The 19,130-nt window shown below is 35.1% G+C and overlaps 1 protein-coding gene across 1 annotated transcript; it reads right to left on the bottom strand.

Moving 5' to 3' along the window:
- Nucleotides 1-35: 35 nt before the first annotated feature.
- LOC136809617 (calcium-binding protein 39-like) lies at nt 36-8,702 on the bottom strand. The gene is made up of 12 exons (XM_067066159.1): nt 8,653-8,702; nt 7,264-7,380; nt 5,485-5,542; nt 5,222-5,328; nt 4,295-4,413; nt 3,599-3,767; nt 3,125-3,183; nt 2,683; nt 2,208-2,273; nt 1,547-1,696; nt 1,150-1,255; nt 36-656 (listed from the first exon to the last, which is right to left on the bottom strand). The coding sequence occupies exons 2-12, from the start codon at nt 7,369-7,371 to the stop codon at nt 532-534; spliced, it is 1,068 nt and encodes a 355-aa protein (XP_066922260.1). The 5' UTR covers nt 7,372-7,380; nt 8,653-8,702; the 3' UTR covers nt 36-531.
- Nucleotides 8,703-19,130: the final 10,428 nt, after the last annotated feature.

Below are 19,130 nucleotides of genomic sequence, written 5' to 3'. Positions count from 1 at the left end.
TTTTGAAGGAAATTCGAAAAGAAATGACGGCACTCTGAAGGGAAAGAATCACATTGATATTCATTCCAAGAAAAAAAATAAAAACACTCGAAAAAACAACATAAAACAAAAACGAAAAAAAATTTACAATAGCAAAAATTATACAATATGTAAAATTGCAAATATGATAGTAGATTGGGAGGGAAGAAGAAAAGAACAGATTGTTGCATCGAACACCCACCGCCCACCACCCAACGTCTGTTGTGTACATAGTGTAAACCAATCTGGACGCTTCCAGTGGAAAAACCGAACCATATAAAAAGCCAACTATACTTTCTACTACGAGAATTCATTATAAACAAAAATCAAAACTATTCAAAAAATGGATAATAATTTAAGTCTGTGATAATTGATATCATCATCTAGAGTACAATCAATTAATGAACGTGGCAGCATTTTTCTATGCTGACCAAATATCCTCAGAGCTCATTTTGGTTTGTTTTTTGAATTTAATAATTGAATAACATTCTATAAAAATGGGCTTTCTTTGCATTATGAGGCGGGCGTTTGGTCCATCTGATTTGTGGCGGATGGCGTTGCAGCTGTGGCGGAGGCGGGTTGTAATTCTTTTATTTGTTTGATGAGGTACGTCTTTTCATCATTAAATTGCTCATCTTCTGCATGGTACGAAGAAAGATAAATACGTGAATTGCTGCTATGAGGAGACAATAGCAAGTTTCTGTGTTCGAGATAAATCGAGGGGGACGGTATAGAGCAAAGTTGACATGGGGCCGAAATCGCCGTCAACTTTGTTCGACGACGGTAAAAATACCAAAATGCCGTCGTCTGTTTATGTGAGCAAAGGCGACATAGAGCCGTACATCAATTATTCGACATAAACTCGGTATTGTAGGAATAGGAATGAGGGAGTCCGAAGTATGGGAGGTTAGTGAATGCAGTGGAAAGCTAAATTTTTGTGGGATGGTACTACCCATCTGCACTTTTAAGCTTCTGGATTTATTTGATTTCTAACGGGTTTTAAGCTACCTGCGATTTTGTAAAGGCCTGTGAGACGGACTGACTTACACTTTTGGTTTAGCCTCCTTGATAGAAAAATGAAGTCAGTTTCTCTGAATGATTCCCTATTAATAGCAAAGTAAACAAACATACCCGTCCTATCGGCGTGAAAGTGCATCAAAAACTCTACCAACTTTTCTTTATTTTTAAGCAGGATATCTAAGATAGGAGGCGTTTTGATGGGGTTTGCCACAAACACCTGAAAAATGAAAGGGGAGTATTTTTTAAGAGAAATTCTAACTTCGAACATTCCGACCTAATAAAAAACACAAAGAAGCCATGTTACTGAGCTTCATTTGGTAGTAATATAATTAAATATCTAATTATTTATCAAACAAAGAGAAAATTCTGAAATCAGTTTTTGTTTAAGTTGAAAATATCTGATCCTTGTATATATCGAAAGCTAGCAGTCAGAACATAAATAGCAAACAGTCTAAGCCACAAAAAAGAACTTGCGGTACGAAATCTGTTAGTCAAAAATACTGGGTACCTTGAAAACATGGAAAGCTTCAAACTGGATATTCGGACTTTTATCTCTCAACATATTCATCATTAATTTTAAGTTTTCCGGATTGCTTATATATTTCGTCATCACTACAAAGTTGTGTCGATCAACTCTAAGTAACAGCTCTCCTAATAGCTGAAAAGGAGAACACATTACACAAATTTGATTTCAAATAACTCTTAAGTTCCAAATAAACGCACCCTCCTCCGCTTGTTAATTTTTCGACTCCCCCGGACCTTATTAGGACCCCTCCCACCCCCGTTTATCAATTTTCAAGAACATTTTTAGTTGTCAAAGAGAAGGCCCCTTATTTTGCTCCAAATAGACTAATTTTAGCCTAAATTTACCTTACTTTTTGGGATTTCAGAGGTACAATTTCCAACCCCCCGGCAATTAGGTCCCACCCGTTTATTAAAATCTCGAAATTTTTCCATCCCCCCCCCCTTATTTGGTACCTAAGAGTAAGGAAAAAAATTTTTGTAAAAGGCAGCATTAATGATAATTATCTATACAGAAAAGTTTTCGCTGAATAAATATATAGAGAAAAAACTGTGACTTTCTTTTGATTTAACTACTTTTGAATCAGAGGAAATATTCCACTCTCTTAAAACTAACAAACAGTAATATAAAATAATATTTGACATACTTTCAAAGATTGGCGTTTTGTCACATACTTTTCAGAGTCTAACAAAACTCTATAACATCCAAAGAACTGAAAGAAAAAATCAAATCAATTTTTGAAAAAAAAACACTGTATTAAAAATAGAATGCTGAAAGTTAAAAAGGGGTGACCAGCAGATTTTCACATTTATATATATTATAATAGAGCAGCTAATTCTGGGAAGAACTTTTGCTTGCACCATAATTTGAAATTGTTGCAATAAAAAGTTATACCCAAACAGCGTCAGAATTTCGCAAAGCCTTTTAACGGTCCAAAGGAATCATGGGTAATCAAGATCAACACTCTCAAAAAACATCTTCCTGTATGTCCGTAGGTTTTTGTATCAGGATGCCGTTATTGGGTGCAACGAGGCTCCTTTTTATTGTCCAGTTCATGTTCTGATTTTCCTTCTTACTTCATGCATGTACAATCCATCTTTTACAGCGTTCAACTCTTCTACTCTTTCTTGGGCAGATAGTCACTTAATCATGACTAACATACACCACACATAACCATTATATAAACACGCACCTAGAGCTTAAGACCTGAAGCCCTTCAACACACACATTAACCACTGGAATGAAATCAGTCCTAATTACCCATGATTCATTTCGATCATGAAAAAGTGAAATGAAAATTCACTTGTACTCATTCAGTATTCAACCCAAAATGAGGATATTCCAACATCAAACGATTTTTCCCTTTTTGCGAATGTCAACAAAGTAAAAACATTATCACAGAAAAGGTTCATGAGATTGATCATTCTAAAAAGTATTTTTTTTGTTAATAACTTTTAATTACGACATTTTCGAAATATGGTGTAAGTAGTGGTTTTCTTCTTAGAATTGCTAAATCTTACAAATTATCTGAAAATGAAAAACACCCATCCTTTTGTTTGTTACCTTTCATACTCATCTTCAAGAAATTTGGAACTGGCCATTTTGTGACGTGTCAGAAGATCCTAGCAATAAGAAGAATATAATAATATAGTAAAAATTTGATGTAGTATCTTTTTATCTAATAAAATGGTTATTCTTAAGTTTTCATAAATTTGAGCCTTGCGATATCTAGGGCCTGCGCAACCAGAAGGTCCAAGGGTGCTTTTTGCAAATAAACAAACTGGAAGGCGAATGAAAGCTTGAGAAAATAGATCAATGCAAACAAACAAACGTAACAAAAGAACATAGAACAAAAGAGTAAAGGTTCAAAAAAAGAGTAAAGGTTTAAAAAAAGCCACTTTATTGATTGACCCTCAACTTTGCTAATGAAGGTAGGGACTCTATCACAATAATTAGGTTGGGGGTTGCTGATTATGAGATAACATTTTTTATTTGTTGTCTTTTTGCAAATTGATTAAGAGATAACTATGTGTTTACCTTGAATGTACTGAAGGCATCTGAGGCCACATCGAAAGTTGATAATTCCACGTAATTAAATAAGTTATAAAATTTAGGGGATCTGATTATGAGAGCAGCCAGAGGCTCGTAACGAATACATTCTCGTAGAATCATTCCTGCGTTGACAGCTATTTCTGGTGTCTCATATCTATAAAGAAAATAAAGTCCCTCGTGAAAAATACAAGAAAACAACCGTTCTTGAGATATGAATTTTTTTACCACTTTTATTGGAACAATTTTTGAAGGTTATATTACTATATATTGTATTACTATTTGCTTCTTTTCAACAGTGCTCATTCAAAATGAGTTTATTTCTGTGCATTGTCTAGGTTGACAGCATTTTTCAAATCAAAAAACTATATACGACTTTCACCGCCTCCAACATGAGCACAACCCTTTTCTTTGAAATCCTTAATTTCAAATTGACATAAAAGCTTGTACGTTGAGAGTTAGAGAATGGTTTTCGTACCATTAAAAAGGTAAGTTTACACTTTTGCATTAAAGTTTATGCCCTTTTAAATCAAGTGATCAGGAGTTAAAGCCTTATGTTTGGGACTAGGTAAATTAGCAAATTCAAACCGTATATACATGTCTCCTGGGTTTGGAGGGTTTTAAGTCAACATGAGTTGTGTACCTACATTGTTTGTCAACAAAAATTATCAAATGCATACATACCCTTTTAGTAGCGTAAAAAGGACTTCATTTTGATTGTGGATAAAATCAACAGTGGGTGCACGAGCACCAATCACTCTTCTTAACAAAGCACCAAAGATTTGAGCAACATCTTTACGTGCCTGAAAAAAAGAGAAAGTTTGCATTAGTCTTATCTGCAAAATAGAAGCTTGGAAATGTGAAAAAACTTGTTTCAGAGAGCTTGAAAAAATTTGTTTTAGAGGTAAGGAGCCCAACATAAAACAACAACTGGAAATAAAAAAAATGCTAACTTTTGAGCATAAACAATCTTTCCTTTTCTGTAAAGAAGCACCTCAAGAAAATATACCTTAAGGGAACTAATTTTCACGCAATCTAATTTTTTGTGTTTTTGGGTGCCTACCGCCAAAATTAGTTCTGCGAAATGCAATTTTTAGTAAAAATCCTCAAAACCCCCCCTAGGAATATAAAAGGATTTCATAAAAAAATGCATGTCAACCACAAAAATTAGTTCCGAAAAATGCAAAAATTCCGTACCCTTGTACCGCAAAATTAACAACAGCCAAAATTAGTTCATACGAAAATTAGTTCCCTTAAAGTTATAGAAAATTTTGAAAAAAGTCCGAAATTATTTGGCCAAAATTTGCCTAAACATTTTTCTCGAAAATCTGTAAGTCCACATTTTATAAAAAGGATTACCATTTCCCATTAAATGAGACAATTGTGGATGTACTTAAAACCCGATTTTTTGGACTTTTTTGACCTAAATTTGCCCGAAATACTTTTGTTTAAATCGGGTGCCGTCACATTTCAGTCAATCCTGAGAAAAGCTAGTAGCAGACGGACAGACAGTGGTTAATTTCCAAGACCTTTGTTTGAGGTAGGTCCAAAAACCCATTGGTAGAAATTCAGTTGTTCTTATTAATAAATAGAAATTCTTATTAGATGTACCTCAAAATCCAGCCTTTCCAGGTTTGTGATTAAGATGAGGAATACGTTGTTATTATAGAATTCTTGGGCTAATTGGGCAACTAATTCTGATTGATTGTCAGGTTGGTCTGAAAAAAAAAATTCAAAAGATAAATTACAAAGGGTAGGGTATTTGCAAAATTTAGTGTAACAAAATTTTTAGGACGAAAAAAACTCATTTAAAAGTTTTCGGCCAATAATACATGCTAGAAAAAGATATGACCTGAAAAAAATAAAAATAATACCATTTCCAATTATCATATTTTTACATGTTTGAATTTGTTTTGAGATATCCTCGTGTGCCTATAACAAAAGTAAAGTAACAAGTTATACTTTTATGGACCTACCTGATAATAAAATTTTTTGAGAAAATAATTTGGAAATTATAATGAAAGCGTATCTATTGGGAGAAGCTATCAACACTATTAAAAAAGAATTTTGAAAAATGAATAAAAAAGCTTTTATTTAACGCCCTTGTACCTGCTTGTACACTTGTCTATATTAAATCAATATTAAAAAAACTGTTACTATATATGGATAAAATTGATAGTGTCCTTACTACATTTATCAATAATCTAAATTATATTCAATTATAGGACATTGATCTATTAAAATTTGGGCTCTTACAATTGCTCAAAATCGTAGGTAATATTGCTTGCACTTTGTCACGGTGGTAAAAAGTAGCTGTATTTTGCCCACATAGACTAAGCCTGTGACGTCACACAGCGAATTATGTTTAGGTTTACAGAGCCTTGTAGAATCATCAAAATGCCTTCAAACTTGGTAAGTAAATTCAAAATAATAAAAGAAAAATTTTTGTCTTGAAAATTTTTAGATTTCCCGATTTCCCGATTTTTAAAAACGGGAAACCCTCATTTTTACCCCCGTCTTTGGTAAAAAATCAGACCTAGCAGAAAATTAAAGGTCCAAATTCAGTAAGTCTCAAGATAGAAAATTTCATTTTAACCATAACTTGCTTCATGTCAGTTTTCAGCTTTTAAGTATATCGGGAACATACAGTTTAAACTCTGCAATTCGTTTTTTTACCATATAAGGTCATACCTTTAATTCTAAATTTCTTGAGTTAAACAAAAGCTGAAATTAAAAGTGACCCCATTTTTAAGCACTACTCGTCGAGATCTATCGTTTGAAAATGTTGCTTTAAGCATGATACCAACTTCAAATTTTCGTTTAAATTTTGATGACGTATTTTTCGGTCACGTGATGACTTTTTTTTCAAAAAATTTTTTGATTTTTTTTGGAAAATAGTTTGAAAAATATTTATGGCCAAAAAAATTATTCTAAGGCTATAAGAATGATAAAGAACAGGATAATGGATTTAAGTCATTAAGTAAGTGGTAATAAAAAAGCCTATTTTGACCACCGTGTGTTAAAGAAAAGAAATTTTTTCTTGGAGAAAAAAAGAATGAAAGTATTATCAATAGTTTTTATTTCTATTGTTGAATATTGATTGGAAGGGGGAGTTAAATTGAAATATTTAATTAAAATCAACTCTCGCGCAATAATCGAACAATGGAGCACTTTCAAGAATTTGAACATCATTTAAATTCAATTTTTTACCTTACATTCAGCAATATTAGCTAAATAAAATTTTTGATCTATTTATAGTAACATTTTTTAAATATTGATTTAATATTGACAAAAATGCACAGCTTAATAAGAAGTCTCTAGAAAACTCAAACCATCGCACATCCACTTTTACCTATGCTGGTACCCTACTTTCATGCAAAAAAATTAATGATCCAAAAAATACATATTTTTAGCCATTTTTTGGCCCAAATTGACAAAAAACTTTTTTTCCAAAATCAGGCTTTTTCACATTTGAGGGTTTACCATTTTGGTTCTTTGTGCAAATCATCAGATGAACGAATGAAGAACGGTTATTAATTTATAGGACCTCCAGGTAGGTCCAAAAAATCTAGTACAGATGATGTTACTTTCAAAATTTTTAAAGAAGAACAAGTTTAACTGTTACTGTAGAGGTGACATTGTTAATTTGTTACCTTTTCAGCCTTCTTGCCTTTCGAATCGGTGTCCAAAACTTGAAAACTCTCAGAAATGATCTTCACCACTTCAGATGGACTTTTCTTCGAGGAACCAAACAGTGGCATTTTGAAATCCTGAAAAGTCAATGAATTTGTAACAGTTATCAAATTATTTTATCAAATACTCGTTTTGTTCCTGATAAGGGTATAGAAAAATCTCACAGATTTGCAAAAAAGGGGCCATTATAATCTCTCATATTTTTTGTTCTTTTCTACTCAAACAGAAGAGAAGGTTTAAGTCAAAATGGTTTGTTTTTAGGGCATCAAAAACCTTCAAAAAGAACAACAGCAATCTAAATTCTAAGGGGTTAATTGATTCAATTCATTCCTGATGTAGGGTCAAGATCTCTCATTTTCTCAACACAAAAATTGGAACTTTTGCAGAGGTTAATTTTGCAGTCAAGAGAATTTTTTGTTTACAGTATGGCCTATTTTGCCCTAAATAGACAAATTTTAGAGGTGATTTTTTAAATCCTAACAATAAATGTGTTGTACGGAATTGAATTAAAAAAAAACCATAAAATTAAATTCCAGGAAAAATTGTTCCACAAAAATCTCTTCCCTTAGGGGAGCCGTCCATATTTATTTGACAACGCAAAACGTTTTGACGTTTATGAGGGGGTGGGGTTTTTTCAAAAGTTAGGTTTGAGTTTGTAAGAAATCAAAGGTATACCTTTTTGTGAAAATTGCGAATAATTTGTTACCACCAACCACAATATACTTTTTAAGCTGTTGAAAATATATTTGTGCATGAATTACATGAAAATTTGCTCGCATAATCCCATTGGTTCGCACTATGATATCATTACATAATATTTTTATTGTTTGTGCTATCGAGCAAACCACATCGCACAAATGGGCAAAGAAGGTGGTACGCCTAAAGCACGGCACGGACCTAACGCTAAGTGGAGCTATCAGTTTCTTTTTAAATAAAGGTTATTAGTTAAAAGAACACATACACGCACGGGAACAACCAAGTACAGACTTTGCAATGGGAAAACTTTGATGAAAAAATGGTGACAACTTTTGGTATACATCGCTTGACGTTATCTGTGGGGGTGGGGGGTTCAGAAGATAACGTCAATTTGACGTTATGCGTTGTTAAATGAATATGGACGGGTCCCCTCATTAAGGTATAATGTGTACATTATCCAAGCAACAATGCCTCCCCTAGACAGTCTAAAGTGGGGCTCCACACAGCTCCACAACCGATTTTTGGATCATATACAACAAGAAACAATTTATAAGTTCCAGGTGTCAACAGTAATTTGCACTTAATTTACACTTAATATGATCAAACTAATTGAATTTCGTTTTGAAAAAAACAACAAATAATTCAAAAATTACCAATAGTCGAAAGAAAAATGTTCTTCTTGTCTAAACTTTTATATATTCATCTAAAAAGAAAAAGATATGATGGGTTACTTGAACTACATAGCTAGTCATCACACTCATTCAAAATTCATCCCAAAGGCTATAACCTGAATTCCCCAACTGATTTACTTGTAAAACTTGGTCGATTGTCGAACACAAGGGAAAAACATAAACTGAGTATTATCACAATTTATAGATCTAATTGAGTTTTATCATGTCTTACCATGTTCCATTAGGCAAGACAAATTAATTTTTTCGTTCTACAGGAAAACCTTTAGAAAAAATTAGTCGGTTAGTCGGTATAATAAAAATAAATTTCTTAAAATCAAGGGTTGGAAGGTCAACAAGATTTAAAAGATTTGCAACGTTTGAAGCGATAACAATTTTTGTGCCAATTCCATTGTGATATTTGGTTGCCCCAAGCTAAGTGGAGAAGACTGGTGTTTCTCCATAAGACAAAAAAGTTCGAGTTTTGTTGCCAAATTCAGAGTCAAATGTTTGGGGAATTGTAAAATTGTTTCTTGCATAAATTCTTGCATCAGCTGTTAAGTGTTAGATCTCCCTTTTGTAACACCGACCACACAATCTTATCAACCAGCATTTGCCATATATATTTTTGTTAGCTCCATAGTTATTGGCGCACTTGTTTCATGAATTTACTAAATGAGATTGCCAAATTAAATCTGCGCTAAAGTAATTCAACTTACGGAATCTTTTGTGCCTTGCTACGTATGTGTCCTTCTTGAGCTAAATTTCCTTAAGAAGAGATTTTGGCAGAAATTCAACTTACAGTAATTCAACTTATTATATTTTTATGGCCAATTGCAATTATTCAAATTATGGAATTGGTCACGTGAAAGATTTTTGAAATGTAAATCGCAAAAATAAATCATTGTATTTGCACGAACTGGCGAACCAAAGGCGCTGTGGTAGTGGTCATTGACCTTGGTTGCTGCACAGGCGGCTGAGGCTAGATTCCTACTCGCAGCGGTTCACTTGGCAAGTGAATGAACCTTCACCCGGGTCAACCCATGCCATGTGAGGGGAATTGGGTAGTCAGTCCAAGGGTGCTGACGGGGCGCTCATTGAAAGCGCCTATAGTTGCGAAAATAGGCCTCAAAGCCTCCTGCAACTCAACCAAATAGAAATAGAAATAGAACATGGGTTAATTTATAGGACCTCCACCAGGGTAGGTCCAAAAAGCCCTGTAGGGATTGCTAATGAATTTAAAACACAGGTTGTAAAAAACCCTAGTTGTTTGTGAGCTTCTGTATCTAATGTGTTCTAAAGAAGAAAAGTATTTCTCTAGCCCTCTCTATTCCCTGGAGACAGAGCCTAAAATTTTATGTGACATAAAAGTTTTTGATATTGAAATGCAAGCTCTAAAGCTATAAAAAATATCAAGCGTTCTCGGCTCAATCCTCGGAACTTGCGCTAAAATGGTAAGACATAGCTGAGGCAGATCATTTCGATGGAAGTTGTTGGAATGTTTACTCTTGACAAAATATTGTTTGTTTGATTGTCAATGATGACAGTGCCCTTATTAGTCTACACCTACTTTTGTGCTTTCCACATTTTACCAGAGTCTTAGAACATCTTGCGCTAATGTTTTTAACTTTTTATTTTATTTTATCCTTTATGTTTAAAATCACGAAAATGTACGTAATGTATTATGTGATAATTCAATAGAACTAGAACTAGATTAATTTTGTTAGATCTGACAAATTGATGTTTGTAAGTGAACTTTATAGTTTTGATTCCCATTGAAAAACCATATTCTGGTTTTCATGTTATCAGATGCTGTTTTAGAGCTTTAGAGCTAGCCTGCTTGAAGGAATACACTTGTGACTCTTTGCTTTTAGGTGCTTAATATTTGTTTTTAAGTGGGTTACACTGGTGGAACATTTTCTGTGCGCGAAGTGGATGTTGTTTATAGAAGAATCAAAGCAGTCAGTTAATAAAGAACCGCAGAAATAGTATTAGTTTATTATGTGAAAAGGAGGTAAAAATTTTTGGATTTCTCCGACTCAAATGAACAGTCCATCACAAAGTGCCATATAAACAAAACTCAACATCCTTACAAAAGTTGTCTTTTTGATTTCCCAAACTTTTGTCTTACGCATTCACTTCCACAATAATTTATGTCAATTTCGGTCAGTCCACAGTCAGGTATACGCATGTTTTTATTCACGTGACCTAAGTGTCTACTAAAACAATCCAGGGGTAAGTGACAAAGCAACACAGCAGATTTTTTGTTTTAACGTAACCGTAACCTCGTTTTTTTTTAAATGAAGCACAACCGGAAAAAACAAAGCTTCAAAAAGTTGCGTATGTCCAGTGAGTAAACGATTCTGACAATTAACGAAATTGATGATGATGATTTTTTTTTCAGTCACGCAAATGTCTCTTATTGGTTCTAGTTCTAGTACGACCCTGGGTAACGCCCGCACATACCCGCACATTTGCAGGCGTTTGTGGGCAAAATTTTGAGTTAGGATTTGTAATGTCACCCGAACGCGCCCTGTCAGCGGGCGTGACCGGGCGCAAAATTAACTTGCCGTGAGAAATGAATTACAGACTCAAAACAAAGCTCTTTCATGTGATTTTTAATGTCTATCATGTTTGAAATAAGACAAAACACAAAATAAAAAAGATTTCCAGAGTATAAAAAACATTTTCAGGAACTCTAAACATAAATTTAATGATGCAGTTTAAAATGTTTTTGGTCAGTAAAATGTTCACGATATTGTTTACTTTAAACCCGTTGCACGTTGCACTCAAATCGCTACAGCCGTTCCAGATGGACTTTGAGTTATAAATTATGCATACTTATGGCTCTAGAACCCTTTTGTTATCGTGTATATATATAAACTCTTTGATCGAAAAAATCAAAAATTAAGGGAACAAAGACAAGGAACGAAAATCTCTCCCCCGCATGTGAGGGCGTTTGCGGGCGAAATTTTGACTTAGAATGGCTCCGCCCGCACAAGCCCGCAAATGTGCGGGAATGTGCGGGCGTTACCCAGGGTCGTGTTCTATTCTGACCCTTAAGCCTATGCGAGATTGAAGCGTTCGGGTAAACGAGACAAGACTTGAATGAAAAAAGCTGGTGTTTTGAAGCGCTTCCGTGCGATCGAAATATCGCTCTTTGTGACGGACTGATGAGACACTTGTTCTCAAAAATTTAGAGTCGGTCGGAGGACACGAACCAAACTATCAATTAGGCCTGGCCATAACGTCATGAGAGCCCATTATTCCTCAGAAACGCTTGAGGAATAGAGGAAGAAACGATAAAGTGAAGAAGAAATATCTCCATTCCTGAGGAACGTTCATGGAACGAGCGAGGAGCGCTTAAACATAACGTCAGAAATGTCCATTCCTGAGGATGAGCGAGTGAGGAATAACGCTGCTCGCTGAGAAACGTTTGAGGAATAGAAGAGGAATAGTGAGGAATGGAGATGTCCGTGAGGATTGCTAATGCAGTTAGGAACATTTGGCGAGTTTCCTGTACGCGACCGCGATCTAAAAAATCATAACAACATTCATTAAAAAATGACGTTCGTGTCTTTTCGCACTTTTTTTAGCCTAGAAGATGTAGCAAACATAGTAAATATAAGCACACTGTGCCTTTAATTGGCTGAAGTTTTTTTTTGCGTCGGAAATTTTTTTTCAAACTTTCAGCAATGATTGACCAAACTGTTACAATGAAAATTATCCAGCGCATTTTTTGTCTTCTTATCTTCTTAATATTCAATTAAGCACTCAAAGTTTACTGAATTTAAGCACATAAGATATTTTTATAATTATTGATATTTACTTCTTAACAACGAACTTACCGTTCGTTGTGTGCTGCGGTGGAGTGTATGACGTAACTCGCGCGGTAACTAACTCGCTTTATGTTGGAAGATCATATTGGGCGTTTTGGCGTTACCACCCTCGAAGTTAGCGGGCGCCCCTGTCTTTCCGCAACTCTTTCCACCATTTTAGATGGTCATAACAATAGATCCAAAAAGGCGCCATAATCTTGGAAGATAATTTTTTTTGGTCTCCAGCTTTGGGAAGTAGCAATGTTTTTGGTTGTTTTTGATGGAAAATAGTAAGAAACTTAAGTTTACAAGTGGCATTTAGTTTTTGCTAGCTTATAGAATGGCAGGATCCTGGATGGTTTCCCTAACTGTAATGGTCATCGGGTTAGTAGTAGAATGGTGATGTAAGAAAGGCTGAGCTATCGAATAAATCTTCCGACATTATTGCGACTGGGCCGACGCCGACTCGGGATGTATGTTTTGAATGAGAGTCGGTCGGGCGATGCCAACAGAACATATTATTAATATTAGTCACCCAGTACTCTTAGGTTCCAAATAAACGGGCCCCCCCCCCGCTTGTTAATTTTTCGAAAATTTTCCAACCCCCGGTCCTTATTAGGACCCCCCCCGTTTATTAATCTTTAAGAACATTTTCAGCTGTCAAAGAGAAGGCCCCTTATTTTGCTCTAAATAGCCTGATTCTAGCCTATTTTTACCTTATTTTTGGGTTTCAGAAGTACAATTTCCAACCCCCCCCAGCAATTAGGTCCCCCCGTTTATTAAAATCTAGAAAATTTTCCAACCCCCCCCCCGTTTATTCGAACCCCCCCCCCCCCCGTTTATTTGGAACCTAAGAGTATGACAACAGTGAAAAGAAAAAATTAATGCGCATATATACTTATGATAACTAGCCATGCAATAAGTTTCATTGTTTTAATGCTGCTGTTTTTAATCAATATTATCCAACAGCAACATGGATCGTGTTAAACCTTGTAGACGTAGGTCTGTAGGTAGTTGAGCCGAGAGCAATTGGATTGCAGACCTGGTTTAATCAAGTACCATTAAAGTAAAGACAAACACTTACCTACTTTTAAGACAAGAAAGAAGGAGTATGGAGAGTGTTTTTAGATTTGTTATTTTGTTAGAAAAAATATTAGCCACAGTCACCACCATCTTCAAGAAATGACGGAGCCGACATCCAGCCGACAGAGTCGCCTTAAAATAACGCAGGGTCAGCATTTTCCCCACCTTTGCTTTTTTCCGGGCGTGAGCGTTTACACCCTACTGTGGCGCCCTCTCTGATTGGCGCCCTGATTTTTTCTGGATACTGGGGGGGGCGTACGAGGTTTTGAATTACCGCCATCCCGGCCATTTTTTTGAAAATTACCGTTATCCCGTCCAAAATTTACGAAAATACCAGTAAATTTTAAATTTATTATTTGACTTGTTTTTGGACTTTTTAAAAGTGAATTTTGACTTCCAAAGCTTAACTTGAGAACTACTGAACCAAATTAAAAGGTCATCAGCTTAGCCTAGTTTGCTAAGAATATATTTAGTACTGGTAAAAAGCTCCAATGTGAAGCAGAGTACTGTTAGTTTAAATTAAATTGAAAATACCTTGGTACTGTAAGATTAAAATGTCTTCTTATACAATTTGATTTCTTCAGAAACGGTCGCTAAGAATACCTCTGACTCAACACCCTTTATCCGTTATCAGAAATAAAAATCAAAAATTTTGGGTCTATAAGAATATTATCAAATTTTATCTTCAGGATCTTATTAAGTAATAGAAAAATTAATTTTCAGTGTCCACAAACTTCGTTACTTTTATTGATGGATGGAGTGATAAGGTGAGATTTGCATAAGCGTATCATTGAGGAGTGATCATAGTCAAAATCAAGTGCGTTACTTAAAAAACTTAAGACAAAAGGTTCAAGTGGCAGATATGAGAGGAGTTCAAAAATTTTGATGAAGAGTGATGATTTTCTAATAAAGAATTTGGAAACCACTCAGACTCGCTACTGGATTCCTCTGGCGATGTCACAAAGACTCAAAGTATTAAAATAGTCTTAGACAGGCATTTTGCAGATCCATCTTTCTTGGCAAATTACCTATTTAAAAAACTATTTTGTCTTCTGATGAGTTCACCAAGATTCTTGGCGATCTTGGTTCAGAGACATATCCCAATAACATACTATTTTGGAATATTGACTGGAATTTCGAGTCACGTCTTCCAAGTAAAAGTTTTTTTTTTTTCTTTTTTTTTTTTTTCTTTATTGAAACAAAAACACGTGTACACTACGAACATATATTACAAAACATTACTTAAACATAAAATATAGTCCCTCCCCCCGCTATAGGAACTAACGTTATATCGCCAGAGGTACTAGACTATGTAAAAATTAAATAAATAAGTAAATAAAGAAAAAAATCTTGGAGAAGGAAGCTACAATTGTTAGGTAAAAGCCTAAAATAAAGCACCGCTAAACCTTCCAGTTTCGTTAAGAAATTCAACAACAGAACATAGAATAGATTTATTTAGATTTGAAGTCAAACTTTCATCCCCATATAATAAAAGCCGACAGAAAAAAGGAGGGTTAAGCGGCGGATGAAAAATAATGCCTAGGGTCTGAAGTTTGTCGAACAAAGATTGTCTTGCATGGGAATATATAAAGCAGTGCAGAAGAAAGTGCTGAGTGTTTTCAACAGAGTTAGTTCGGCAACCACAGAAAGGGTCTAAAGTGTCGTGGAAGCCATGTCTAAATTTATGCTCGTTGAGATGGCTAAAATCGACCCGAAGTCGATTAAGAAAGATCACTCCTTGAATGTCAGGAACATCAAAAACATGAGATTGCTTGGGTCTCAAAAATTCATAGATTGCTTTTTTGAAAGTTTTAATTGAAGGTATATCTCGTATATTACCTCCCAGAACATTCCACTGAGATATGCAGTACGGAAAAAAAGTATTACGGAAACGCTCAGTTCGTATATTAAGAGGATAAATAGGATTTCTTGTTCTAAGGCCACCTGGTGCTGTAAGTCTTACTTGCAGGTAGTTACGTAAATACGAAGGGGCTAAATTGTTAATAATTCCATAGAAGAATGTCATTCTTCTAGCAAAGCGCTTGTCAGCAAGACTTTCAAGACCAAGTTCTGAATATAGTTTTTCTTAAGACGTTCCACGAAAACAGCCTGTTATAGCTAAACAGGCATTATATGGAATAGATTCAAGCTTCTGCACAAAGGTAGCATTTCCCGGGCGGTCATATACGATATCACCATAATCAAGATGAGGCCTAATGAAAGATTTATAAATGGTTAGTAGAGATCTCCTAGGCACATGCTTGCGAAGTCGGTTAATAAGACCGATTCCTTTATTGGCCTTTTTTATCTTCTCGTCTAGATGGCGATCAAAAGAAAGTTTTGAATCTAAGATTAGACCAAGATGTTTCTGGTACTCACTGGTCGCGATATTAGAATTATTAAAGGAGATTACTGGAGCATTAGGAGGAGTGAGTCTACAGGTAAAATAGACTTCAATGGCTTGCTTAGATGGGTCAGGGTTAAAAGACATCTTCCATTGATGAGCCCAGTCAGTTATCCTGGAGAGATCTCTGTTAAGTACATCAAGGCTCAAGAGTTGATCAATCACAAGAGAGAATAAACCAGCCGAGGCTGGAAGGTCAGCCAATAGAGCTTAGCTAGATAGCTTTAATAAGTGGGTTAACAGATGTAAGAGATGTACTGAAACAGAGTAGACTAAAAATGTTGAATACACGCTTTTTCTTTTATAAGAATAACTTCTATAAGAATATCAGGGTGAGATTTCGGGTTTAAAACAATAGGCCTATTGTTTAGAACAATAGAAAAATAAGAATAATGCTTACCCTCAACCAAAGTACACTATTCTTATAAAAAAAAAGCGTGTAATGTACAAAATGTGAAACATTTGATAACAAGCCTGAGAGCTCCTTCACACCTCCCCCCCCCCCACGAGAAACTCAAAGTATACTTCTCTTTAGCATTGTAGCACTGTTTTTATGACATCAAACAATTAAGCTATAGTTCATTACTATAAAATAAAAGAGAAACATAGTGTAATTAAACTTTTTGTTTATTTCATTCCAGTCAGTTATGATACATTTTTTCTGTTCGATGTAGACAATATCCATATCTGACCAAAGTGTTATACTAGAAATAAATAAGAAAATTGCCAAAACGTCAGAAACTGTACTTTTTGTTTTACTTGATAAAACTCCAATTTCACTTTAAACTAACAAGCTACAAACTTTAAGTCACAAAGCGCAAACTCCAGAAAAACACAATTTGCATCAAAAACTTTACAAAACGTAGTTCATATTTATAACATTTCAACAGGAACTGTATTTTGGTAGACTTGGTCAAATTACAGAAACCATTTATCAGTTGTCTGCAAGGGCAATGAGGTATGTAAATACTGACTGCTATTCAGTCAAAGCCAAAATTTGGCAAGGTCAGAGAAACATAATTTGCATCCAGTCTGCGTAAATAAATTTTGTAGTTTAGTCGCAAATGATAATCGAAAGCAAAACTTAAAATTCATAACTATGCGGGGAAGCTTTAAACTCCCTTTTGATTGGTCTATGAATTTGGGCGATCGCCTTACCGCCTTAGCGGAATAAACACACGACCATAATAAATAAATTCAACAAGGCAGCGAAGTAGCAATTAATTTCAACTGGGAGTCCTCTCTTCTGTGCCAAGCACTGGCAGTGTTTTTTAAACTTTAAAACAATGTTAAATGAAGACCAGATGGATCTGTTGTTTTGTAACTTGGCGATATAATTCATTGAATTCTAGAAACCATTTTTCATAACTTTCTGCAGTCCGCTTTCTGCAAGTCTGATAAGAGATATGTATAAACTGTTATCGCCATTCATTCCATTCCATTATTCGGTCAAAACGTGCGCCAAAGTTAGGAAAGGTTAGAAAAACACAATCTGCGTCCGGAACTGCATGAAAAATAGTTTGATCAATTTCAACAAGAACTGTATATATTAATATTAATATAATTGATCAAATTCCAAAGACCATTTGTCATAATTTTGCAAGTCCAATAATAGGAGATGTGATGTCATCATTTGGTTCCCGTCATCTGACCGACCCTGATTTACGGTCAGCAGGTAGAGTTGGAGAGTCGGAAAGCTTTTCCGCTGCTTTGCTGGATTTCCACTGTCGACCTCTGCACGCTCTGTGTTTACAAGTTTTCAAATCGAAGTAGCGAGCCACATGCTAATGGAGAGTAAACCGAAAACCAGTTTATCCACGGTTTCTCAATTTCTTAATTCGGATCAGTCCACACGACGGATTCCCTTTCAACAAGATGTAGCTGCTTCTTAAAAGAAAAATATTTTCAACCGAATGACCGAACGACCCCCACTTTTTAAAGTAGAAATGACGGGAACCAAACAATTTTTTGCGATTCGCCTTTTAGTCCAAAAAAGCACAATTGCATCCAGTCTTTATCAAATTTAGACAGTAGCTGTACTTTTGTAAACTTTATCAAATTCCAATAACATTATAACACCATCAATCCCACCTAGAGGCAAACAAGAAAAATATGTTTTTATTGCAAAAACGGCAATAAAAAGTATCAGAAAATTCAACATAAACAAAAACTTGAGCAAACGGCTTTAAAGCTTTAAGAGATATAGAAAAAGAGTCCCCTTGATGAAAATCATGTGTTTGATTTGCCGAGTTAAAAAATAAATGACAGAAATTGAAGCTTGCAACAGATTTATACTGGAAATACTTTGGTACAACACTGACTTTTATCACATCTGACTATCGCTTGAGCCGCCATCTTGAAACACCACATTATGATCTGTTAAAACAACGTACGCTAAAAGTACCCAAAAAGTTAACCCGATCGGAAGAAAGTTTAGAAATCAAAGTGAGATCGGAAAATCGGATTTTTTTTTTGCCGTCTTATGATGATGATGGAACTGGAAAATTTTACCTATTTGAATGCTCAGCTTAGGCTGACCAATAAAGAGGTATCGTCAGCAAAGATCTTCGGTTTTGACTCAAGGTTTTTTGGAAGATCATTAATATAAATTAAGAAGAATAATGGACCAAGAATCGAGCCTTGAGGTACCCCAGCATTGATTCGCTTCCACTCAGATGTTTTTCCATTTAACACAACTCTCTGATGCCTATCGTTAAGAAAGCTGCGAATTAAGGAAAACAACGGTCCAGTCACCCCATAAGATTTGAGTTTAAAGAGTAAGCCATCGTGCCACACCCGATCGAATGCCTTTGAAATATCTAAAAACACCCCCCTGGTATCTAGAGAAGGATCTTTGTCAAACCCTGTATAAATATCATGCGTTATGGATAACAACTGAGAAATGCAGGAATCCCCCTCCCGAAAACCAAACTGACAAGGAGAAAATAAGTTATTGTTTTCAAAATACCTGTAAAGTGTATCGTAAATACACTTTTCATATATTTTTCCAAACACAGGAAGAAGAGACACTGGTCTGTAGTTTTTGGCTATGCTCCTGTCTCCCTTTTTATAGACAGGAACCACGTTACCTTTCTTCCACTGTGATGGGAAGATGCCAGAGTTGATAGAAAGATTGAATATGCTAAGCAAAGGTTTTA

This window comes from Clytia hemisphaerica, unplaced genomic scaffold (genome assembly GCF_902728285.1).
Source record: "Clytia hemisphaerica strain Z4C2 unplaced genomic scaffold, Clytia hemisphaerica genome assembly, whole genome shotgun sequence".
NCBI classification, from domain to species: Eukaryota; Metazoa; Cnidaria; class Hydrozoa; order Leptothecata; family Clytiidae; genus Clytia; species Clytia hemisphaerica.
The sequence above is the reverse complement of the archived record's forward strand: the minus strand, read 5'-3'. Positions and strand labels throughout refer to the sequence as shown.

Bases quoted from the DNA above. Each gene is read 5' to 3' on its own strand.
- LOC136809617 (XM_067066159.1), bottom strand. From the start codon at position 7,371: ATGCCACTGTTTGGTTCCTCGAAGAAAAGTCCATCTGAAGTGGTGAAG. The intron at 1,697-2,207 runs GTATGTCAAATA...TCTCCTTTTCAG, and splicing joins CAAAACGCCAATCTTTGAAA to CTATTAGGAGAGCTGTTACT. The intron at 1,256-1,546 runs GTACCCAGTATT...TTCATTTTTCAG, and splicing joins AAGCTTTCCATGTTTTCAAG to GTGTTTGTGGCAAACCCCAT.